This window comes from Vulpes lagopus, chromosome 8 (assembly GCF_018345385.1).
Source record: "Vulpes lagopus strain Blue_001 chromosome 8, ASM1834538v1, whole genome shotgun sequence".
NCBI classification, from domain to species: Eukaryota; Metazoa; Chordata; class Mammalia; order Carnivora; family Canidae; genus Vulpes; species Vulpes lagopus.
The window spans coordinates 67,251,286-67,277,999 of record NC_054831.1 but is presented as its reverse complement, the minus strand read 5'-3'; the positions used below and the strand labels follow the sequence as shown (position 1 = coordinate 67,277,999).

The following is a 26,714-nucleotide window of genomic DNA, read 5'->3' as shown; positions in this document are numbered from 1 at the left end:
GGGATGGGTGAAATATGTGAAAAGGATCAAGAGTACACTTATGATAAGCACACAGTGTACAGAACTGTCAAATCACTACATTGCACACCTGAAACTAATACAAAACTGTGCATTAATTATACTGGAATTTAAATGAATAAACAAAAAGGAGCAAGAAGTATCCAGTGCTATCACCTGGTGGGTGCAAGCATCTCTCCAAATAATACCTTCATCTGTGATGCTAGAAATATATGAAATCTGTTTAGGACAGTACTGAAATGCATCTCAGCAAAGCCCTGAGACTGTTTTCCCAAATTCTCTTTTTAGTGACTGCCTGCTGACCCAGGCAGTCATCTCTCTCCAAATATTTATTCTGGATAAGTTGTGATATGTATCCATCTTGGTACAAAGGAGACATTTGTAAATGCTACGTATTTCATACAGGTAAATGGTGTCTGAGGAATTCATGGGAATACGAAGTGTCCCAAAGCCAAGACGAGTCCTTTGTGGAAGTAATAGAAGACTTTGCGGATGACGGGTTCCCATTGTAATTACTCTGTGACTGTTGGAAGTCTCTAAAAAGGACAGGGAGTCTACAGATTTTGTTCTAAACAGAATGGGCCTACTCTATGACACGTGAGAGTCCATCACTACAGAGTGCAGGAGAGACGCATAGGAGCCCCAGAACGTGTCCATTTATAGGGGCTAAATAAACTGGCCGGAAATGGAGAAAAATGAGATTGGGCCCAAGAGCAGCCCAGGAGAGAGACAAGTAGTCACGGTTAGCGCTGAGATTCTGACTCCACTTCAAGTGGAGTCCACGTCACATTCAAAGTTCAAGGTTTCTCTGCTCCTGACATCCTCAGACCTCTTCTCCTTCCAGCGCCCTTCCGGGGAAGCAAGGACTGTACCGCAGAAGTCCGGTCCACCCTGAGCATCAGCCTTGCATCCTGCACGAGACCGCCTGCGCCGAGCCCACCTGGTCTCTTGAGCCCGAGCAAGCACCTTTTGCTCTAAAATCCCAATGAAGACCTGATCTCCCGAAGCCCTGGCTGAAATCCGAAAGGGAAGCACTGCAGCGGGGTCTCCAGGCTTCAGGGGTTCCGGGCGGCAGGAGGCGACCTGACTACCCCCCGCCGCGCACTTCCCCGGAGCTGCTCAGCTCTCCCGCCCCAAGCTCCCCCGGCTCCCCCCCGGCCCCAGGGGCCACGCTCTGCAGGCGCCAGCCGGGCGTCCCGACTTCAGGGAGACGCCCCGCGCCCGCCGCTGCACGCCCCCCAGCGGGTCCGAGGTCCCCCCTGCAGCGCGGCCCCCCCGCCCCGACGCACGTGCCGCCAGCTCCATTCATTCCGCCCGCAGCTGTCATTGGCGCTGTGACCTCTGCGCCCCACCGCCCCGCGCGCGCCTCGGGGCCTCACCTGAGCGCCAGCGTCCGCGGCGGAGGGCGGCCCGGGCGGCCCCGCGCGGCCAGGCGAGGCGGGCCCGGGGCTCCGGGCCGCGGGCCTCCAGGAGCAGCAGCGCCGCCAGGGCCACCTGCACGAGGCCATGGTCCGAGTCCGAAAGCCGCGGCGGAGCGCTGGCTCCGCCTGTGGCCCGGCGGGTCCGCCTCCCGGGACCCGGAGCCGGAAACTTGGCCCAGGAAGAGCTTCGGCCCCGCCCCGGCCGCGGCTGCAGCTGCCCGCTCGTCCCCCGGCCGGCGCGGCGGGCGCGCTCCTGGGCGGCCGCGCGGAACCCTGGGCGCTTCCGGCCGCACCCCCCGCCGCCCCGCGCCTCTCCCCTGCCCGCAGCTCGCGGGTGGCCCGGCCGCCGCCGCCGCCGTGGCGGGGCCGTGTCTCCGGCGCTCCTCCCGCCGCCCCGGGGAGCCGGGCGCCCCCCGGACTTACAGCAGAAGTGGCCCTTGGGAGACCGGCCGCCAGCCAGCGCCGCGCGCCGCGTGTTGAGGCAGAAACATGAGCCCGCCCTGCTCCCGGAGCCGGGCTCGGGCTTCCGCGGCTGTTGGTCCTGGGCCTCACCTGCCACGCGGTGGTCCGCGGCCGGCTGCTGCCTGGCCTCCGCCGAGGTGCCCACCTCTTGCGTCTGTCCGGTAGCCGGTCGAACTACGAGCTGCGCTCCTGTGAGACTCACGCTCCGTTAGCCCCGTCCCTCGGCTCCCGGACTCTGTCCTCCGAAGACCTCCTGGGTGGATCGCGGCACAGCGTGGCGGCCTGGCTCTCACGTGGGGGCCCAGGCGGCGTGGACTTAGCTGCGTGGGATTGTGTGGTGGTGGGTACTGTTGGACAGGTACAGGGTCAGTACCTGATGCGGCCCAGACCGTCCCTTGACTCTACAGCCGGATCTACTCTTCTCGGGGTAATGAGAAAGGGTATTTATGGGAGGAATCCTTGGCGTCATTAACGATTCAACATGTACGCAAACAGGGCCGGTGAAGGTGTAGGTGTTGGACACGGAAAGGACACTTCATCTGTCCTCAAAAAATGCAGTGTTACCGGGAAATAGACCGACAAGTAGGCAACCACAGTTATTAAAACTTTTGTCTTCTTTTGAACTTAAAAAAAGTGAAAGTACCCCTCCTGTAGCTGAGCACGTTATTTTTTTATATCTTCAAAGTGGCGTGTTTTTTTTTTTTTTTACTGTATAAGCATAAAGTTTATTAGAATAAGCCTATTTTATTATTTTTTTTCTAATCCCGAAGAATATTATGTAAAAGTAAAAGTCAGGTGCTTTGCAAATAAAGAGATGGTTAGTACCCATCTGTGGCTTGATCCAGGTTTGTACATTACTCAATAGGTAGACTTTGCCATGGTAAAGTCTAGTAATAAAACACTTGTATTTACAGTAATCCTACCACTTAGATTTTATCACTTGCCCTTTTCACAGATAGGGAAGCAGATAACGAGGATTTACATTTCTGGCCAAGCTCACAGTTGGCAGATACAGCACTACATAATTCTAGCAGGCTATTTTCATTTAGAGATCATTTTCCCCGATTAAAACAAAACCGCTCACTCTTAAAAAGACGTAGTATGGCAAGGCCAAGTAGGAAAGCAGATGAAATCTGTGAAGGTTTCTATTATAGTGTAGCTAAACCTTTGATGAACAATGACCCACCATGAGAACATGCAGAATAGCAAGTAGTTTTCTTTTTCTTAAGATTATTTATTTATTCATAGAGACAGAGAGAATGAGAGGCAGAGACACAGGCAGAGGTAGAAGCAGGCTCCATGCAGAGAGCCCGACGTGGGACTCGATCCAGGATCACACCCTGGGCTGCAGGCGGCACTAAACCACTGCGCCACCAGGACTGCCCCTAGCAAGTAGTTCTTTTGACCCAAGTAAGCCAAGTGTGTGTCTTAGGAAGTTAAAGCCATTGAGCTGTGCAAGTAGCTGCCAAAGAACAGACTCCTCTTGTGCAAAGACTAGGAACAGCTTGGGTCTTTTTGACTGTACTTATATGAATGAAACAACCAATATTGATTAACAAAAATGGAGTAAGTGTGTAATCGAAAGCATTTTCAAAGTTATTTTGATGTTGGGGAGTTAACTATACTTCAAGACATTTTCTTTCCATAGTGATGACACTGTTTAAAACATTATCATGGTTTTACAGCCAAGGAGAGATTAGGCACATAATACTACGTGTATATGTATACCATGTCTTGATTCATAGTACTTCCTGAAAACATCTCTTGATGTTTTTATTATTTTTTTTCTTGATGTTTTTAGATAAATGATCAATGAATTGTCAAGGTAACTGTGGTAAGAGCATTTATTGACAGAAGAGGTTCAAACATAGTTGCCCTGAAAGATTAACAGTTTTTGTGGATTTCCTATTCTTAGGCAAAACTGAATTCTAAACAATTAAATTTTGGAATTACTGATTTCTCTGAGATTTTGAGATAAAGTCTAAATATACATTTGGGATTTTGTCTTGGGTTTGTAGTCTTTGACTAATTACTTAGATAAAGTGTAACAAAGGTGAGGGCTGGGGACCTCTGAAGCAGTTGACCTCTTTTGCTCCATGGCCAATGTTTAACTGTATTGACTGATCAACTGCCTTGCCAAAATGTCAATCAGTCGGTACAAAATCATGAGTATTAATGAACAGTATATACTGTCTGTGTTCTACTAAAATGTTAGGGCATTGTGAGAAATGCATTAATTATAAGTCTATTTCCACATAGTGGCTCTCCTAAAAGAGAAGAAAAGACACTGTTGGTTCTACTTTTAATTGTAGAAGAATTTGTTTTCCGCGGTGAATGCTGAAATCAGCTGTTTTTGGTTAACTACCCATTTATTCCCATTGATGTGTCTTACATACCATGTATTTAGAGGAAAATAGAAAGGTTAAATCTGGTCCACACTTGCCTGTTTTTATACTCATATGGGAAAGATAGAAGACTACTCTTATTTCTCTTATAACTGACATTTGGTTCACCTAGGCTTGAGTGGGCTAGATAGAAGTTAATCCAAACAGTTGGATAAATTGTCCTGATGCCACCTTTCTCTACTGATTCAAAATAACATTTTCAGTATATAGAGAATTCTTAACATTACTTTGGGTTGTTTCTGTGCTTTTTGTTAAGTTCCTTTTCTCCTTGCGTCTATTTTTGGAATGACTATTTTTAGTTATTATGTTTCTATAATTTATAAGATGAGGAAATTCCCATTTCTAAAAAACATGTTTTTATTTTTCAAGATTTATACTTTAAGATGATCTGTTTCTTCAAAAAAAATCATTCTAAGATGTTGGTTGGATTTCCATATGTTTATTAAATAATTTGGGTACAGGGACATCTTGACAATATAATTTCTATCTGGAAACAAGTTTTTGTGTCCCTTTGTTTTGTGATTTTATTAATATACTTACCCTCTTCTGTTTGTTTCTGGTTTTAATTGGTTTGGATTAGGAAAACAGATTAAGATTTTTTTTAATTGTACTTAAAAGAAAATACATTCTGAGTAGCTAAAACATGTTCAAAGCTCTCTTTTTTGTACAGCTTTTAAAATAAGGTACATGTGCTTTAGTGCATGTTTTGTACATTTAGTAAAACATCATCTGTTGCCTGGTATTAGAAATTTTTATATGTATCTATTTTGCTACGATTTTTCTGAAGGGCAGAAAGAATGTGATTAACTGCCTGATATTTCTTGGTTGGATTCCATTGACTTGGCTAGTACTATAATTCTAAAACTATAATGCAGCTCGCCTCCACTTTATTTATACATTCTTATTTATAAACATATGCATCCTGTTGGTCTCCCACAAGAGAAAATCCTTACAGACAGGATATGTGTTTTGTTTTAAACTTTTTCCATCTCTCATCTTATTGGGTGGTTCCATTTACTATATATGTATAGATATTACTAATATTGGATAGATATGGTTGAAAATGACAAAATAGGTTTTCAATAACAGAGTAGGAAAAAAAGAGATACAAATTGATTTTCTTAACTATAGTCCACATAAGGAATATTAATGCTGTCTGTGCAACAAATGAGAACATTAAGAGTTTCTGTTGTGTTGTTTTTTTGTTTTTTTGTTGTTGTTGTTGTTTTTAATCAGCTGTGTTGCCAGTTGATCCTGTTAAAGAAAATTATGTTCGTAAAGTGAAAAACTGTATTTTTTCAATTGCCTTCCCTACTCCTTTCAGATCAAGAGTACGTCTTGTAGCAGTTTCAAAGGTTAGGCTTTATTTTTTTCACAACACAAATACTTAAATCATTATAACTTTTGTCTAAAAAAAAGTTTTTAGTGTTGAATTGTTAGTCTATTAGGTAACTATTAACTAAATTATTATCTTTGTGTTTAAAATTCAGATACTTGGAGAATGTCATCCTTAGAAATCGCTTTTTTTTTTTTTTTTTTTTTTTTTTTTTTTAGAAATCACTTTTTGATACTGATTCCTGGAGCCTAGTACTCTGTTTCATCCTAAAGTTATTTTACAAAGAAAATACGCCTTTTTGTAAAAGGGGCAAATGAGTTTAATTCTTAGAAATGGGCTCTAATAACAAATTCCTAATTGTTCTTCCATGATACAATTGAAATTGGGATAGAAATAGGACATTTTATATTTTCTAGTTCCTTTAAAGAATGTGTGCTAAGAAAAATACTATTTTACTAAGTATCACAAGAAATAAATAAAAATTTTAAAACTATCTAATAGAACTGATTTTCCAAATAGCATAAATAATCACACAAAGTATGGTACATCCCTCATAAAAACATATTAATATACTTTTGGAAGAGGTTCATTCTTTTAATTTTCTTCCATCAAGTTTCTTTTCTCCAAAATTATTAAAGGATTTCTTAAATTTGTAAGTTTTTTTTGTTTTTTTGTTCTTGTTTTTTTCTGCCTCAGGTAGTTCTAGAAGATATTTTGGACCTTGACTTTATCTGTCTCAGAAACAGATGATTTTATCCAGCTTGTGAGTGGTGAGAGACTGTATTTGGATCTGTTCCATTGGCTCACAGTTATGGTGGCCACCAGGTATGAGCAGCATCAGCATTACTTGCCTCATGTAAATATAAACAGTTGGTGGAAATGCTGTCCCATTAGTGAAGTTATTTTGCATTAATTCGTATAATGTTAGTGTCTGGAGACTTCAACAAGATGTTTATAGAAGAATGTGTCATAAGATGTTCATAATTAGCTGATGTGATTTCTTGTTGTGATAAAGCTCATGCCCAACTTTCTTTGATGGAATCAAGAAAACCGAGGTAACAATGAATTATTGCTAGAGAACTCATTCAGAGAAGTTTTGGCAGGAGATTTAGGCAAAGTCAAGTAGCACAAATATCAATATAAAAGCCTCAGAAGGATAAGGAGATAATAGTTTTGCTAGGATAGCTGCAGAACAAAGTTTTAGAACTGCTAGGGACTGCTAGAATTTAATCGGAATTAATTGGGGGATATTATATATGTTGAATCAATTAGGAAAGCATCTTCTAGAAATAAAGTTAAGACTTTGAAGCAAGGCACACCTGGGTGGCTCAGTGGTTGAGCATCTGCCTTTGGCTCAGGTCATGACCCTGGGGTCCAGGGATCCAGTCCGCATCAGGCTCCCTTCAGGGAGCCTGCTTCTCCCTCTGCCTATGTCTCTGCCTCTCTCTCTGTGTCTCTCCTGAATAAATAAAATCTTAAAAAAAAAAAAAAAATTTAAAGCAAGTTCAGGGTGTGGTATCTGACTAATTTTATAAAAAAAGGGAGAAAGAGAAGGAACAGAGGCCCAATTGTTGAACTAGATAAGATTTAACAGTCTGATTGTCTGGGGGCTGGTTTACTCTGGAATAATTTTTTGGGAAAAGTAGCGAAGTATAATAGGGTTGGAGTAAGGATGAAATTGGGAAATGTGAAAAGTGCTTCCATGATAGCTATAATAATAATATCAGGTTCTGGTTTGTTGGGTGCAGTTAATTCCTTTTAGATTTTTGTTGCTTTCGTTCCTCAATGTCCTAAGAAGCAAAAATATCATAGAAGCTAAGCTAACATAAGCTGAGAAGCGAAGTGACATAGATAATTAGAACTGAAAACGACCTCAGGAGTCCTCTGTATGACAACCTTGAACCTCAGCATCTTGATCTTTAATGTGCAAGGGTTGACCAAGTCCATTCCAGGAGTTGTGAGAAGTGCTGAGGCAGAGAAATCCACTTAATTTTATTTAACACCCTTTTTTTCAAACATACTCGACTGTAGGGTTTTGTTGGGCTTTGTTTTTAAGGAATAATTACTAACATTTTGCTGAACTATGTTTTTTCAATTTAGAAACTTCGGGACTAGATGATCCTTATTTTATTTATTTATTTTTTCCTAGCTCCCAAATATAGGGATTCCATAGTTCAAAAAGTCATTCCCCATATAGGTTAAATTGATTAGTGTTTTGTACCAGTACTTACGTGTACTGTTAAAGTACAAATGCAGACCTTAAGCCTGCAGAGTTTTATTAAGCTGTGTTTTTTTTTGTAGTTTTTTTTTGTAGTATAGGTTAAATTTTTATCAATTTCACATTTCATCTCTTGCTTCTGATTTGAAATTATAAATATTTATAAGGATGGCTTTGCCATTTTGAAGAGTAAATGATTTTTATTTTTTATTTTTTAAACGATTATATTTATTTATTCATGAAAGACCCAGAGAGACAGGCAGAGGGAGGGGCAGGCTCCCCACGGGGATCCCTGGACCCGGGGATCACAACCTGAGCTAAGGCAGATGCTCAAGCACTGAGCCACCCAGGTGTCCTAGTAAACGATTTTTATTAATAGAGAGCTACCTTCTTGTTTCCCCTGACTTCCGTCCTGGCTCTGGATTCACCATTCTTTCTTCTTCTTTTTCACAGTATGGGATATATCTAATGTATTGTTGACTTTAAAAATTCCAAGGTATCCTGAGAGCACCTCTCAGATTTGTGGTCTTAGAGGTTATTACATAGCTAAAATTAATGGTAGTCTGTTTCTGGTTAAAATAAAAAATCAAAATACTGGGTAGATTTTTCTCAAATTCATGTTTTTCTGTCAGAACTATAAACATAGTTTAAATATTCCACACCTGTTTATAGAACTCCTTTTATGTGCCAGGAGTTAAAATGGTGAAAGATACCTGTCCTCTTTGCTCAGATTGCTAATACTCTAGGGTAGAGGATAGATAAAGAAATGAATTCTGATTACATCAGGGTTATGATGGGGTCGATAGGAATTTGGGAATTCACAAAACCACCCTCCTAGTCCCAGAAAGTCTGGGAAGTCTTCTGTGGAAGTAACATGCATCTGGAAAATGGAGTAACGTCTAAGCAAATCACTGCCAGGAATGATAATTATTACCATTTTACAAGCACTTACATATGTTAGATGTAGTACATAGCATGTGTTAGCATTTATTCTTACAACAACCTGGCAAGGGTTATCCTATTTTTACAGAAATGAAAGGTCAGTCTCAGTGGGATTAAGTAACTCAAATTTGCATATCTAGTAAGTGGCATAACTGGAAGTTGGGCAACCACAAACAGAAAAAGTTGGAAACAGTTGACTGTAAGTTCAAAAGCAATCTTCTCGGGTACAAGTATATTCTTGATTTTACATTGCATACATGTACTATCGGTAAATTTTCTATGAATAAATTGTTCCTACTTCATATTCCAGAATTAAATAGGTCATTTCTAAGTATTTTACACCTAACAAACTTTTTTTTTTTTTTTTTTTTTTTTTTTATGATAGTCACAGAAAGAGAGAGAGAGAGAGAGAGAGAGAGAGAGAGAGAGGCAGAGACACAGGCAGAGGGAGAAGCAGGCTTCATGCACCGGGAGCCCGATGTGGGATTCAATACCCCGTCTCCAGGATCGTGCCCTGGGCCAAAGGCAGGCGCCAAACCGCTGCGCCACCCAGGGATCCTACACCTAAGAAACTTGAGCTCAGCTGTAAGATGATGAAGTTAATTATGTGTCTCCAATTTATATTTTTAAAATCAATTTCACTTACGTCTTATTGATTGAATTTTATTTTCACCTTTGTTCAAGATGTTGATTATTATAATCCTAAAAATGCAACACCCCATTCTCAATTTGGACAAAATAACTTTGGCTATAAAATTACTATGAAAGCTTCAAAGGTTAATAAGCATGAATAATTTTCCTTTGTCTCCTTTAGTTTGGGATATGGGCAGATCAGCTCGGGGACGGAAGAACCCACCTTATTGGAATTTACATGAACAGGTACCACATGTTTCCTGGTATAATAGCTTTTCTGGTAAATATTAACATGAATTTTCTAATACTTAGATTTCTTTGTTGTTGTTGAAGGCAGGGTGAAAAGTGGGAGCTCCAATTAAAAGGCTCAGGAAAGACCCCATACTCCCAGTACAGTTTGATATTTTTTTAGAGTCATCTAAATAAAAATTGATGTTGTCTCTTAACTATACCTGAAAAGCTTTTTTCTCTTATTTGCCCTAGAAATGGTGATGGCAGAGCCGTACTTTGTTCCTCAGTGAGAGAATTTTTATGCAGCGAGGCTATGCACTCTCTTGGAATTCCAACTAGCAGAGCTTCAAGGTAATTCCTTTTTCCTGAAAGCTAACTTTCAGGACTGCATCATGTTATCTGTAGGCATGTGTCAGTACATTGAGCAGATAAATCTCTGGTAGCATGACTTCTCATTGTTTCCTAGGGTTTTAGGGACTTCTTGGTAGCTTGCTAGCAGTTAACATATAACTTTAATTGTTGGATTCTCTTATGTTTCAGTCTAATTGTGAGTGATGATGAGGTATGGAGAGAGATCAGTTCTACAATGGAAACATTACGAAAGAACGATGTAATAAAATTTCTAGAATACTTACATAAAATTAGGCTAAGTTCCTAAAGAATAACAGATCCTGCACCTCTTTGCAGTCTTATTAAAAAATGACCCATGGTTCAAGATGTAATTGCAGCATTAGGATATTATCATAGAACATCCTTTCTTCACATCATCAGCTCTTTGGTTTCAAACAGCAGGAATCTGGGAAGTGAACAAAAATGTTTATGGACAGCCAGCAAAATGTTACAAAGCCAGGACACGAAAGATCATATACCTTTTTCTGAGGAGAGACTCCTCAGATCTTTCCTCAGAGCCCGACTGCTCTTACTTCATGCTTTCTTCCAGTTGGTTCAGTTAACTTTTTCCTCAGCCATTAGTAGGCCATAAATAAAAAATTAGGAAGGGGTGAGAAGTGTGCTGTAGAGCAGCAAAGAGAAAAAATGAGAGAAACTTGACCCTGAATCTCTGGGGAGAGAAGAGACTTGAAAATCAACAGTATATGTTTTTTAAAAAATAAAAATTAAAAAATTAAAAAATTAAAAAATAAATGTTTTATTTATATTCATTCATTCATTTATTCAGAGTAAGCTCTACAACAATGTGGGGCTTGCACTCACTCCCCCGACATCAAGAGTTACATGCTCTACCGACTAAGCAAGCCAGGGACCCTACAAATAAACTTATTCAACACCTTAGAAAGCAGAGTTGTTGAAGGCTGCTGATAGCTGCACATGTTTTTTGGGGGCCTGTGCACATCACTGTGTGACAGGACAGGATTTTTCCTGTTATTCACAGTGATTTACTGAGTGTGCATGTTATATTCTTTATGCTTAGCACCTAATATGTTTTGACAAGATTTTCATTAAAAAAAAAATCTCCCTAAGATATTCATGCTTAAAAGAGTTCAGGGTTACTTATCTTTGAGATTAGGAAGGATTTCAGTGGGAAAAAAAGAAGCAGTGTGCTGGGCATGTGGAGCAGGGAATAGCACAGAGGCTCAGGGGTAGCAGTGAGTGTGGTATTGTATCAAAGCACAGCACCAACTGAGCAGGAGGCTTTGTTGCCTGGAATAGACTTCATCTTGACATCTAAACACACCTAAGTACAGCATTCCTTTGGAGAAAAGAATCACGCAGTTCTATTTACTAACTATATGACTAATGGCGGCAATAGAGGGTACAAGTACTAATACAAAAATACATAGACTCACTTTATTTCTTCAGTGTATGCATAAGTTAAAATGTACACAAAACTTTATTTATTGAGGTTAATTTTCAGTTAGTTATACCAATAGAAGGCCCTTACAGGGACTATGTCATGGAAATCATTCACTGATTCCTATTCCAGGATGAGGTACAAGGAAAAGGTCACAGCAGAGAAGACAGTGGGATTCCAACATTTAGAGCCTAATGTTTAGGTGAGCAGCCTTTACTGAGATTGGAGCTGTGGTATTTCTGAAAGTGTTATGGTTCCCGACATCCTAACTGATTCAAGGCTTAAAGAACTAGAGGGAAAAAAATCCTTGATCCTTTCTAGGGTATAAATTTAAATTTGTCACTTTTCTGATAAATTCAGTTACTGTTTTTTTTTTTTTTACTAAAATCATTTAAATTTTCAGAGAAGCATATTATGCCATATATGCATAGTTTAAAATAACTTATGCTAAAATGTGTGTTTTTCAGGTGCAGTAGTGCTGCGTGTTGCAAAATCATGGTTTAGAATTGGATCGTTAGAAATTTTGGCTCAGGGGATCCCTGGGTGGCGCAGCGGTTTGGCGCCTGCCTTTGGCCCGGGGCGCGATCCTAGAGACCCGGGATGGAATCCCACGTCGGGCTCCCGGTGCATGGAGCCTGCTTCTCCTCCCTCTGCCTGTGTCTCTGCCTCTCTCTCTCTCTCTGTGACTATCATAAATAAAATAAAATAAAATTCTTAAAAAAAAAAAAAAAGGACACATTTTAAAAAAAAAAGAAATTTTGGCTCAATATGGTGAATGGGATTTACTAAGGTTAGAAAATGACTTTTTTTTTTTAAATGACAGAAGACTATTTAAAATATACATTTCCTGTGAAGCTAAAGTATTTTGGGTTTTCTTACAAGTAAAATCAAATATTTCAATTAATAAATCTTTTTAATACTTGCTATATGTGGGCTTTCTCAGAGGCTAAAAGAAGTGTAAGACCCAGTAGACCCTTTTCTCAAGGAATTTTTAATCTAGTATGCAACCCAGTTTCAACACTGAGGGCATCTGTGCTATTCATAGCCCTGGATGGAAGTGATTCAAACCCCCAAGCCCACAGTCTGCACAAGCCCAAAGATCTCCATCCAACTTTTGGGATTCCCAGAGTATGTGTTCTCTCTCATGTCTTTTCTTCCCTAGACTCCAGGTTTGACACGCGTGAGATGCCTATTTTGCTCAGGGTTGACCCAGACTTGAAACTTAGCACCTTCAACAGGACATGTCTTCAGACAAAACCAAACAAACAAACAGGCAAAATTTACACAAAGCATTTAAGATTAGAGTATATCTTACTGAAGATCTTCCTGTTGAGATGACAGAGGATTGCTTCAAAAGAGCAAAAGCAATTAATTCTTCCCCTTGCATCATGCAGTACAGCTTTCAGCATTTTCTGATGTCTAGGTGCCTGCCCTGTCTATACTTAGAAATTCCAACTTTCTCAAGCAGGCTTAGCAAGATATGTCTTCAGACAAAAAACATTTCCTCCTTTAAGAGGAATTCTGCTTCCTTTTGTTAAGATAGTTTTAAAAAGTCATACAAATTTCCTTAGACAAACTAAGATTGTTTGGAATGTGGATCCTGTATTGTAGTTATCAGCATAATAAATCCAGATACCTGGTCCATGAGGCATAGACATGAGAAAAGACATGAGGGAAGGCAATAAGCAAGAGCGGAGAAGTCTTCACACTGGTCGGAGCCTCTGAGTCTCTTACTTTGGCAAGTGTTTACTGAGCTCATGGTCATCTCACTTGTTGAGAGAGTCATCTACACTCACTGGGCATTATTTCTAACTTCTCATTTGTTTTTTGGGTCACTTCTGCTTGGATTCACAGTGTTACTGACATTTTTCCATCAATGTCATACTGGTAATACTTCCATTATTGTTCACTTATCTCTCTGGCATTTGATGTATATTAGTGACCACCTCGTCCTGAAAAATGTCTCTGTTGGCTCACATAACCACATGTATATTCCTGTTTGTTTCCCAAATGCCTGAAACAGTTCTTGACATATAAACAGTTACTCACATAATAAATTATTAAATGATTAGAAAAAAATACATATACACAAACATTAATCCATTCCTTTTGTTTTTGACTGTCTTTCAGTAATTCCCAAGTCATATCCACAAGGTCCAATTTTCTTCTAGATTCTTTCTCATCCAATGCATTAAACACTACTAGTTAGTTGACTAATCAGTTAAAATAGGAAATAAAAAATATGATACACAGACACCTTAAATACCCTATTTTCAAACATTGACCAATTTTTTTGTCACCCCCATTGTGAAACCTTATGTAACCCTGCAGACATAAATAATTGTTCCCTGCTCTGTTATCTTTATATCTTTTATATAGTTTTATTATTGCATGTGTCACACTGTAATGTCATTACTTCTTCGTGTGCTCTTCTCCCCGATGGGCTCTGTGTTCCCTGAGGTGTGGGTCCTCTGAGTCTGGGTGTTGGCATATTTTCCCCCTGTGCCTGCACCTGGCATGGTGTACAGTATGTACAGTAGGTACACACTGGGTACTTATTGAACTAATCTGCATTTGTAATATAACATGATGGAATCTAATACTGTCTTAGACATTTCCAGTTTTTTTAAAAATTATTTATTTATTAGAGAAAGAAAAAGAGAGCACAGGCAGGGGAGGGGCAGAGGGAGAAGCAGACTCTCTGCTAAGCAGGGAGCCTGACTCAGGGCTTGATCCTGGGACCCTGATCATAATCTGAGCTGAAGGCAGATGCTTAACCAACTGAGCCACTCAGGTGCCCCATAAACACATTTCCAGTTTTGACTGGTTTTGAGGAAGTATTTCTCTATGGCTGTTTTGAGAGTAAAATCTTGGTTTAATTTTAAAAAGTTTAAGCTTGAATATAACAGATTCCTGAATTTCAAGGGCAGATTGGGATGATTTGATACTGGGGAACACTGATGCCCTGTCCTCTCTCTCCAGGACATTATTAGACTTCATCATACAGGAGCATTTCCCCTCAGTAAAGGTCACAGTACCTAACAGATACGTGGTAAGTTTTTAAAGAGAAAGGACAGGACTCGGTTTCTCTCATTGCCTGCCAATATCAACAGTTATAACTTAGAGCTTAACTAAAAGTAGGAAAGATGATGTAGAACACTTTGAACGTTTTGTCAGAGGAGAAGGTGAACCACTTCATAAACAAGACACAGATAAGAAAGTTGTTTTGTTTGAGAGGTATTCAGAGAAAAAGAACAGGTGTTACCACATCCAAACTCTAGATGTTATGTTTTGCACATATGTTTTGTAACTTGGTCTTATGTATTGTTTCTCACACATGAGATATAACGATATTTCTAAGTAGTTCTAAAATAAACACAATACATGACAGGAAAATGTGATTTCCTATTCTCATGGAAATGATTTGGTCTTTGTAACCCTCTTTCATTCTCTTAGCAGCTAGAGAAGGGAATTCTATTATTTTTCTTGGTGACTCAATTTAAAGGTTAAGAACTTACCTTGCTTACACTTAACTCCCTTGTGCTGAATTCTAATGCATTTCCTGTTCTTTTTTTTTTTTTTAATTCAATTTGCAAACAGATAGTATAATACTCAGTGCTCATGCCTTTCCTGTTCTTATTGGAAGTGGAAAAAGCCTGGCCATAATATGTGTCTGAGACTTTATATATTATTTCATGATGACTTATTCCACATTCTTCCATTCTTTTCTTACCTCTGCTAATTTCCATTCCTTTAATCAACCTTTAGCACTCTGAATTCTTTCCATGTTCTCCTTGTGACTTATCAGAAGATCCTAAAACAGTACACATTCCTGAAAATCTGAAAAATTTCTGAATTTTATTTTAGGACTTTTTCTCTGTTGTGGTATCAGAGATGGCACAACTCATTGCCTTGTGGATGTCTGTTGGTTTTGCTCATGGTAAGTCATCTACTGATGTTTCATTTTTCTGATGGGAAAGTAGAGTTAATTTGTTGAAGCAGAAGACTTCTTTCTTGTACTTCAAAATATTTCCGCTGATGAGCTTCTTAAACTTTTACGGTGTATGAATTTGTTTTTAGCAGCAGAGAAAAAAAAGTTCTTGTGTTTAAAATGGTTTTGAATGGAACAGTATGCACAAAATAGAATAAGCATCCTCAAATCGAGGAGGATGTTATTACCTGTAAAGTTTTCTTTAAAAAAATATTTATTTATTTATGTATTTGAGAGAGAGAGAATGCATGAGTGAGGGGGCAGAAGAAGAGCTGCAGGAAGAAGCAGACTCCTCTGCTGAGTGCTGTACCAGAGGACCACCACCAAATGCTGGGCTCCATCTTAGGATCCAAAGATCTTGACCTGAGCTGAAATCAAGAGTTGGACACATGGGATGCGGGTGGCTCAGCAGTTGACATCTGCATTTGGCTTGGGGCCTGATCCCAGGACCCAGGATAGAGTCCCGCATTGGGCTCCCTGTGGGGAGCCTGCTTCTCCCTCTGCCTGTGTCTCTGCCTCTCTCTCTCTGTGTCTCTCATGAATAAATAAATAAATGTTTAAAAAAAAAAAGAGTTGGACACTTAACCGACTGAGCCACCCAGGTGCCTGCAAAGCCACCTTGTGGCTACATATTTAGAACTCTTTAAAGCTGTTTTTAAAATCTTTTTTTTTTTTTAGACTTTATTTATATATTCATGAGAGACACAGGAGAGGGACAGAGACACAGGCAGAGAGAGAAGCAGGCTCCACACACGGAACCCGATGTGGGACTCGATCCTGGGACCCCAGGATCATGCCCTGGGCCAAAGGCAGATGCTAAACTGCTGAGCCACCCAGGCAGTCCCTAAAATTTTAATCATAAAAGCACTGAATGCTTATGGTAAAGAGTTGAAAGTATACAGAAGTGAGTGTGAATTCCATTCCCCAGGGTAATCATTATTAACCATTTCATATCAATCCTTTTGGACTTTTTTTTGGGATGATATTCATATACCTCCTGTGAAAAAAGCAGGGCTGGCTTGTGTGTTTGAAGCCATTTAGAGTGTGAAGTTGCATAGGAAGGAATTTGTTTTTCCTTCCTATGGAAAACAAATCGTATGTACCAGTGTCTCTAGATAAATATGAAAAGGAGATCCCACACATGTATTTTATTTCACTAAGAAATTATCACACGGTTATTTCAGATAAATTGTACAGCTAATACAGTGGTGTGGTGGTAGAAAGAATTAGGTTGACTCATAAAATGGTTATTGTAAAACTTTTTGAAATCCGCGTCCCTTATCATAGGCATCCTCCGCATATCTCTCTTGGTGTGGGTTAGGGTTGGGAGAGTAGGGTAGGTGTTTTAGAGTTTTTGCTATGATGAACTATACCAAGTGACTACCAGGCAACTATATCTTTGTATTCTTGAAGGTGACTTTTTGAGGACAAACCCTAAAGTGGAATGGCTGGGTTAGAGAGTCTGTACATTTAACATTTTGATATGCAGGGCCATCATGCTCTGAAAAAGGTTAAAACCCTATATTGGACACAGTGGCCAAATATCCTGTATTATGCTGGCATATCCATTCCCTGGCTTCCTCCTACCCCACACTCCTGTTGCCAGCCATAGTGCCCTTGCCTAGGGTGTGGGGGAAGGACGATACACTCCCTCTCCACTCTGCTAGTGGTCTGCAGCTGATGACTGTAACCAGAGTGCATATCCATGTTTTCCCCTTTTCCCAACCTTTGAAAATGAGTTAATCTTATTCCTTTACCAGTTTCACTTCTATTCCAAGCAATATTTATTTCTAAAACAAAGGCAAGAAATTGAGGATAAGTAAGAGGAAAATTTCTTTCTTGGGACTTTTGTTCCTGTAGTATTTGAAATCTTTGTGGGGGTGGGGTCTAAAACAAAAGGCTAAATTTGGTTAAAAGATATAGTTTTAATGTATATTATACTATTTGACATCACCAGTGAAACTTTCAATTGATAGTCTAATTTTGTGTCATTTCTAAAACAAATGCATTTCAATTACCTTTCCTATTCTGGATAATTTTATACATTTAAAAATGCTTTATTATTTTATTACCATGGTTTTGAAATCTTTTTGTTGTGGTTTCAGGTGTTTGTAATACTGATAACTTCAGTTTGTTATCCATTACAATTGACTATGGCCCATTTGGTTTTATGGAAGCCTATAACCCAGGTATGTGTGCTTTATGTGTAAATATGTGTGTGTATACACACATGTATTTTATTTCACTAAGAAATTATCACAGGGTTATTTCAGATAAATTGTACAGCTAATACAGTGATGTGGTAGTAGAAGAATTAGGTTGACTCATAAAATGGTATTTTTTTTTTTTTTTTGTGGTGCTCAATGTTCTAGATGCTATAGGGATACAAAAATGAGTCTTTTGTGGTCTCTACCCTTATGGAATTACATATTAGAGATGACAGGGAAGGTGGTAGGAGATATGTGTGAGACAGATGCAGGTGTAACTTCTGGCATCTGGGCCTCAGCGGCAAGTGATTTAACTTCTCACCTTACCAACTTATAAAATGGAGGTCATAGTAACCCAATACTTACAAGGAGGGATCTTACCAGGCTTTGTGGAGGATGTGCCACCTGAAGTGAAATTTGAAGTTCATGTATGATCACCTGAAAATTCTTACATGTTGGAATTGTATTCCTCTAGTAGGCAAATAATTCATATTTTAAAATAATTTCATATGTATAAATAGTAAGCGTTTTTGTGACTTTTGAGTTTAATGTTTAATGTCAGAAAAATTTAATAAATATAAATATATCTAATGAATATAAATTTATTAAGTTTAAATATAAACTTAGGGAGAGGCTATTTATTATAATCATCCCCATGATAAAATGCTAGTATTTTTTGTTTTAAACAGATTTTGTCCCAAACACATCTGATGATGAAAGAAGATATAAAATAGGAAATCAGGCCAATATTGGGATGTTTAATTTAAACAAGTTGTTGCAAGCTTTAAACCCATTACTGGATCCTAGGCAAAAGCAACTGTGGGTAAATTCTAAATCCACTACTTAAATCTGTGTGAAAATATATTTGTATAATGATCATTTTTTGAAAAAACCAGAAGCTAACATTTTAAAAGCCATCTTATTGTTTAGTCTTTAATAATGAAGGCATTTCAAACTGTACATTTTTCTCTAGTACAGTTTACCTTTTTCCCATAGTTATCAGGATAAAGTGTTTCCCTATTTATTGCTTTCTAAGTGTTGTGAAATTTTAGTTTATTTCTTCTTTGATCTAAGGGTTATTTATCACTGTTTTTCTTAATATCTAATTTTTAGACTTATTTTATCCACATATTTTTATATGTGTTTGGCAAAATCTATTTAAAATGTGTTAAGGTTTCTTTATGGCCCCAAGATAACGAATGTGCATGTTTCGGTATAGTTAATACAAAAGAATGTATACTCCATAGACAGAGGTTTTACTATATCAAATTGAGTGTATTGAGTGTATTATTCAAGATGTTTATGACTCTATTTTTTTAATCTATTTGATAAATTTTATTCATAAGAGATGTATATTAAAATCTCCCACTTTAATTGTATTTTTACTAAGTACTTTTTTCTAATTGTTTTAAATTTACATATTTTGCTATTGTATTATTGGTACATACAGGTTTTTACTTGTTTCCCTAAAATAAAAAAAAAATGTGCCTTTTAGCCTAACATAATGAGATCTTGATTTATCCTTTTAATTCCAAATTTCAATTTATCTGATACTAATATTGCCATTCATGTTTTCTTTTTGTTGGATTTGCCTTGAGTCTCACTTTGTTTTTTAGCTTTCTTTCTTTTTTTTTTTTTTTTAAGATTTTTATTTATTTATTCATGAGAGACACACAGAGAGAGAGAGAGAGAGGGGCAGAGACATAGGCAGAGAGAGAGAAACAGGCTCCATGCAGGGAGCCCGATGTGGGACTCGATCCAGGATTCCAGGATCACGCCCTGGGCTGAAGGCAGGCACTCAGCCGCTGAGCCACCCAGGCGTCCCTTAGCTTTCTTTTAAAAAGATTTAAATTCAATTAGCCAAGATATAGTACATCTTTAGTTTCAGAGGTAGAGTTCAGTAATTTGTCAGTTGCGTATAACACCCAGTGCTCATCACATCATGTGCCCTCCTTAATGCCCATCACCCAGTTACCCTATCTTCCCACCCACCACCCCTCCAGTAACCCTCGGTTTCTTTCCCATTGTTAAGAGTCTCTCATGGTTTGTCTCCCTCTCTGATTTCTTCCCATTCCATTTTCCTCCCTTCCCCTATGATCCTCTTTGCTATTTCTTATATTCCACATATGAGTGAAACCATATGATGATTGTTTTTCTCTGATTGATTTATTTTGCTCAGCATAGTACCCTCCAGTTCCAACACATCAACATAAATGGTAAGATTTCATCCTTTCAGATGGCTGAGTCATATTCCATTGTATATATATATATATATATATGTACACACCACAGCTTCTTTATCCATTCATCTGTCAATGGACATCTGGATTTCTTTCTATAGTTTGGCTATTATGGACATCTCTGCTATAAACATTGGGGTGCAGGTGCCCCTTTGGATCACTACATTTGTATCTTTGGGGTAAATACCTCCTAATGCAATTGCTGGGTTGTAGGGTAGCTCTGTTTTTAACTTCCTGAGGAACTTCCAGGAGGTTCCCCTTGCCTTTGGAGATGTGTCTAGTAAGAAGTTGCTGCAGCTGAGGTCACAGAGGTTGCTGCCTGTGTTCTCTAGGATTTTGATGGATTCCTGTCTCACATTTAGGTCTTTCATCCATTTTGAGTCTATTTTTGTGTACGGTGTAAAAAAAAGTTCCAGTTTCATTCTACATGTGGCTGTCTGATTTTCCCAACACCATTTGTTGAAGAGACTGCCTTTTTCCCTTTGGGTATTCTTTCCTGGTTGTTGAAGATGAGTTGACCATAGAGTTGAGGATCCATTTCTGGGTTCTCTATTCTGTCCCATTGATCTATGTGTCTGTATTTGTGCTAGTACTACATTGTCTTGATGATCACAGCTTTGTAACAGAGCTTGAAGTCTAGCTTGTGATGCCACCAGCTTTGGCTTTCTTTTTCAACATTCCTCTGGCTATTCAGAGTCTTTTCTGGTTCCATACAAATTTTAAGATTATTTGTGCTAGCTCTGTGAAAAAATGTCAATGGTACTTTGATAGCAATTGCAGTTTTTACCATTTTTATCACTTTGTTTTTTTAAATTTATTTTTTTTATATTTTTTTATTGGAGTTCGATTTGCCAACATATAGTACGACACCCAGTGCTCATCCCATCAAGTGCCCTCCTCAGTGCCCGTCACCCAGTCACCTCAACCCCCTGCCCACCTTTTCCCGTTGTTCGTTTCTCAGAGTTAGGAGTCTCTCATGTGCTGTCACCCTCACTAATATTTCCCACTCATTTTCTCTCTTTTCCCCTTGAATCCCTTTCACTATTTTTTATATTCCCCGAATGAATGAGACCATATAATGTTTGTCCTTCTCCGATTGACTTAATCACTTTGTTTTAAAGTATGTTTCTTGGGCAGCCCAGGTGACCTAGCAGTTTAGTGCCGCCTTTGGCCCAGGATATCATCCTAGAGTCCCAGGATCAAGTCCCATGTCGGGCTCCCTGCATGGAGCCTGCCCCTCCCTTTGCCTGTGTCTCTGCCTCTCTGTCTCTGTGTCTCTCTTGAATAAATAAATAAAATCTTAAAAAAAAAAAGAAGATGTGTGTCTTATAAGAGCAAACAGTACCTATAGCCAGGTTTTAACTCAATGTGATGGTTTCTGTCTTAATAGAAGTATGTAGGCTGTTCACATTTATTGTAACAATTCATTTATTTTATTCCTATCTTACATCATCCTTTATTTTATGTATCAGTTCCTACTCCCCACTTTCCTTATCTTTTTATGATGTGGGCAGTTCATTTATCATCACCCCCTTTGTTGATGTTGAAACTACTGTATTCCCCACCGCCACTGACCATTTCCAGAACAAGTGGAAGGCAAAGCATATAGTGATTTCATTAACTCCAGGTAGCAAAAAGAGTTACTACAATAAACATTAAAGTTTTATATTCCATATATGGTTTCCTTAACTAATTTAATGTAATTTTAAAATACATTGGTAATACATCATAGTTAAAAAATCAAAGCAATATAAAACAATATTTATCAAGTAGTCATTCTTGTCTCCATTAATTTAGTATCACTTTTGCCCTGCAGAGTTCATTTATTCATTCAACAAATGTTTATTGAAGTGCTCAGTATGTGCCAGACACTGCTTTAAGTGCTAAGGGGATAGCAATGAATCAAACAGCACAATAATTGTGCCCTTGTGGTGTTTATTCTGGTGGGATAGACAGTCAAATAGAATAAATAAGTTACATAGCTTATTAGAAGGAGATACATACAACGAAGAAGAATAAAGCAGAAGATAGGGAATAAAGGGAGGAAAGGGTTCGCAGTTTTAAAAGGATGATCACTCAAGCAAAGGCTTGAAGAAATCACAGGAGCAAGCCACATAGATACCTGGGAGAAGAGTGTTCCAGGTACGGGACCAGCCTGTGCAAAGGCCCTGAGCAGGTGTGTGTGGGGAATTTAAGGAAAAGCAAGAAGCATCCTCTGGCTGCCTCAGAATGAGCAAGGGGAAGACTTACAAGGGATGAGGTTAGTAAGGTAAAGGGAGTGGAGCTTCAGAATTATTTGAGCTTTTGTATGATTTAAAATATGTTAAAGAATATTAAGAAATAGAAACTTAGTTTAAAGATAAGTTTAAGGTTAAGAATGCTTTAATCTTTACATTTTTATGAAATATGTGAACTGAGATTGATAAATATGACAATATTTATATTTAATATGTGAAAAGGTTCACTTTTGTTCTTGTAAAGTGTAATTCAAGAATGTTAATTTGAAATCAAGATTTAACTGTCCTTCCTTTTTTTTTCTTCCCCTGTAGAGCCGCTCGGATTCTTGAGGGGTATCCTGTTCTTTATTATACAAGGTTTGTCCTTTGAATAGAGATATTGAAAGATCCTGATTGATTTGAGGACAGTTCGCAAAATAGTGAGAGTTGAACTGAACTGACACTTCTCTTTCAGATTTAGAGAATTGTTCAAAGCCAAACTGGGGTTACTTGGGGAAAGGAAGGATGATGATGATTTAATTGCAGTTCTATTACATGTGAGTTTGTCATTTTATCTTTTTTTTCTTGACTAACATTTGAATTACTAATCAGCATATTCTTGAAGAATTGAAATTGATAAATATAATTATTTTCCTTAGCTCATGGAAAAGACAGAAGCTGATTTTACAATGACATTTCGGCAGCTCAGTGAGATCACTCAAAGCCAGTTAGAGGAGCTCAGCATTCCCCACATAGTAATTTTTGACATTTGGTTTTTTCTTAATTAAATTTTCTTTAACAGATATATTGAGGCATAATTTACATGCCATAAAATTTCACTGGCCTTAAGTATATAATTCAATGATTTTTTATAATTTACAGATCAGTGCATTTATCACAACTATTTGATTCTGGAACAATTCCATCACCCTAAAAAAAAAGATCCTTTGTGCCTATTTGCAGTTAATCCCTGTTTCCACTCTTAGCCCGAAGCAGCCACTAATTTACTTTGTCTCAAGGTTTTCACTTTCTAGACATTTCCTATAAATGGAATCATACAATATGTGGTCATTTGCACTTGGCTTCTTCATTAGCCGAGTTTTGAGGTTCATCCATGTTATTACCTGTCTCAGTGGTTCTTTCCTCTTTGTCACTGATTGGTACTCCACTGTATGGATATACCATATTTTGCTAATCCATTTACCAGTTGATGGACATTTGGGTCATCTCCACTTCTTGGCTATAGTGAATAAATACTGCTCTGAACACTCACCTGCAAGTTTTTGGGTGAACATATGTTTTCATTTCTGTTGGATAGATACTAGGAGTGGAATTGCTGTATTGTTTAGTAAATGTGTGCTTGATTCTTTAAGAAACAGGGGATCCCTGGGTGGCTCAGCGGTTTCGCGCCTGCCTTTGGCCCAGGGCGCGATCCTGGAGTCCCGGGATCGAGTCCTGCATCCCGCTCCCGGCATGGAGCCTGCTTCTATCCTCTCCCTCTGCCTGTGTCTCTGCCTCTCTCTCTCTCTCTCTATGTCATCATAAATAAATAAAAATAAACTAAAAAAAAAATAAAAAGAAACTGCCAAACTGTTTCTAAAGTGGTGGCATTTAATTCAGTTTTAAAAGTATGTGTTGCCTTTTTATTTCAACATGAATACATTGCATTTATGGAATATTATGGGTATTACCAGAAGATTCTTACTTATTACAGATTTTTAGAGACAAATCTATTTCTAAGGTCTATCAAAAATTGAAATCCAGCTGAACAAATGTGAAGATTCAGTCGGCTTTATTCAGTGATTCATGAATTGTGGGGCATCCCATCTAGCAAATAGAGAGGAGCTCTGAGATGTTGCACAAAATGGGAGGCTTTTATTTATTTTATTATTTTTTTATTTTTTAGTGGGAGGCTTTTATAGGCAGAAGAGGACAGGGACAAGGAAAGAACAGATTACATCATCTTTTTTGGGAGGGGGGTAAGAAAGTGTTTATCAGGTGGCTTACCTCACTACTGCTGACCAGGAAATTTCTGACTGACCAGTTAAGATTATATTCTTGGGGGAGGTTGAAACTACAATTAGGTTAGATATTAAGTTTTGGCTTGGTGATGTGGCCTTAGCACAAGTGACTCAATTTTGAACAGGTTTAAGTATTTTATATTGTAATCATTGTTTATATTATTTTTGAGAATAAAATTCAGCCTTTTAAAAAAAATTTCAATCTCTTCATTATATTTCATGACATTCTCTACCTAGTTGACGTTATCTTTTTATAGCTTCAGAAATGCATTTTTTCAAAAAGCACTTATTGAAAACCTGCTATTATTGTTTTTTAAAGATTTTATTTATTTATTTGAGAGAGAGAGCACAAATGGGGGGGGGGGGAGGGTAGAGGGAGTGAGAGAAGCAGGCTCCCTGCTAAGCAGGGAGCCCAATGTGGGGCTTGATCCCAGGACTTTGGGATCAGGATCTGAGCCAAAGGTAGACACTTAACCAATTGAGCCCAGGTGCCCTGAGAACCCACTATTATTGGGAGCTTACTCTGGGACAAGTATTATAGTAAATGCTTCACAAAATATGAAAATATAATAACAAAAATAATAGCTAACATTTATTGAGTGCTTATTATGTTCCAGGCACTATCCTAAGAATTTTATATGTATAATCTGTGCCATGACATGAGTGGGTACTACTATTATTTCTATTTTACTGATAAAGAAACTGAGCCATGGAGAGGTTATGTAACCAGTGCCCGGTGACATAATTAGTAAATGTCTGGTGGGATTCCAACACTGGCAGCTTTCTCAAAAGTCCATGTTCTTAACCCCTGGAATATCTGCATCAAATTCACGTAAACCTTTCTCTATCAGTAGCTCAATATAGTAATAAAAGTAAATTTTTCTTAGCTTTCAATTTATTTTCTGTCAATAGAAAAACAGTAGGATTCAATTCCCATGCTAACTCATGCCTGGTGAGGCCCCTTCTAAAGTCATTGCCATGCTATGGAGCACTTAGTTTATAGAATTTCATGTTAGAGAATGCTTTGAGCACTGAGGAAGCCCTCTCTGGGCCTCCTAATTCTCAAGCACAGTAGCTCCTGCTCCCACCATAGATCACTTCATCTTGACTAAACTACAAATGGGAGTCCAGGGAGAATGCAAAGGGTAAACATTTCCTCCCTCTGTCCCTCCACCTAGCCAGTCACCATGGGTTATGTAATAAGGAATTAAGGTCCTATGTCATTTGAGTCCGGGTATCATCATTGCAGTAGCTGAATAAACTGGAGGAAAAATAAAGTTAAAGTGACTTGTTCAAGTTATTAACAGGTATAAATATTTAATTTTCTAAGATTTGGGACAATTTAAGTGAGAAGAGATCATTATACTTTTAATTATTTCAGTAGTTTTGTGTCTTTTGGACATGAGAGCTTTTCAACTCTCAGGCTGAGCTAACTGCTTAGCCTTTTATGTATATTTCTATAACACTTCTAAAATGACATTGAATTATTTGTTTACACACTTTCCTTAAGGCTGGGATCATGTCTTATTAATTTTTATATCCTTCCCACCTAACATAGTTCCCATCATAAAGTTGACATTCCATAAATATTTGTTGAATGAATTAAATAGATGATTAAACAAAATGCAGTTACAAATTAAGTTTTTTAAAGCAAATTGTACATTATTTAAAGGAAGGCTTTTGGATAATTTAAGTATTCATGTGTGATCTTATAAGGACTTTGTTTATCTTAAATCATGCCATTATGTGAATTTCCATGAATTAGTATTTTAGAGTTGATATAAAAATATATATTTAATATATGTATGTAAAAAAAGAAAAGTATTGTTCTTTTTTGGTACTACTTTTACTTGAAATAGCATGCCTTAAAAAATCTGGATATTACAAGTTATTATTCAAGAATATAATTTAAAGTAACAAAGTTAAATAGCATAATATTAATATAATAAGCAGCCTATTACTGCATTTTAATTTAGCAATTCTGGGCACTGAAGATGATTTCAAAGCACAAGCTTTTTCCTGCCTGGGTGTCGCAGTACCTTTTGAGGCTGAAGAGGTAAGGTGATCTAACCACTTCTAAAAAAGAATGTAATTCCATCAAAATCCTAGAGGAGAACACAGACAACACCCTTTTTGAACTTGGCCACAGTAACTCCTTGCAAGATACATCCATGAAGGCAAAAGAAACAAAAGCAAAAATGAACTATTGGGACTTCATCAAAATAAGAAGCTTTTGCACAGCAGAGGATACAGTCAACAAAACTCAAAGACAACCTACAGAATGGGAGAAGATATTTGCAAATGACGTCTCAGATAAAGGGCTAGTTTTCCAAGATCTATAAAGAACTTATTAAACTCAACAGCAAAGAAACAAACAATCCAATCATGAAATGGGCAAAAGACATGAACAGAAATCTCACAGAGGAAGACATAGACATGACCAACACGCACATGAGAAAATGCCCTGCATCGCTTGTCATCAGGGAAATACAAATCAAAACCACAATGAGATACCACCTCCCACCAGTGAGAATGGGGAAAATTAACAAGGCAGGAAACCACA

At 38.3% G+C, this 26,714-nt stretch overlaps 2 protein-coding genes across 2 annotated transcripts in view; one reads left to right on the top strand and one right to left on the bottom strand.

Moving 5' to 3' along the window:
* The window catches only part of PDSS1 (decaprenyl diphosphate synthase subunit 1), a 49,350-nt gene extending 47,753 nt beyond the window's left edge, over window positions 1-1,597 (bottom strand). The window contains exon 1 of the mRNA XM_041767178.1: window positions 1,398-1,597. Within this exon, the coding sequence (XP_041623112.1) occupies window positions 1,398-1,526 (129 nt within the window). The 5' untranslated portion in view covers window positions 1,527-1,597. The remainder of the gene's footprint in view (window positions 1-1,397) is intronic.
* LOC121497747 (protein adenylyltransferase SelO-like) lies at window positions 1,525-26,228 on the top strand. Its single transcript, XM_041767474.1, is given in 16 exon segments — window positions 1,525-1,910; window positions 2,067-2,266; window positions 5,543-5,661; window positions 6,339-6,362; window positions 6,364-6,433; window positions 6,436-6,467; window positions 9,617-9,681; window positions 9,769-9,825; window positions 9,919-10,017; window positions 14,459-14,528; window positions 15,344-15,416; window positions 17,573-17,656; window positions 18,364-18,493; window positions 22,464-22,508; window positions 22,606-22,687; window positions 26,128-26,228. Coding segments are annotated over 16 exon segments (1,620 nt in total). The 3' UTR covers window positions 26,212-26,228.
* Window positions 26,229-26,714: the final 486 nt, after the last annotated feature.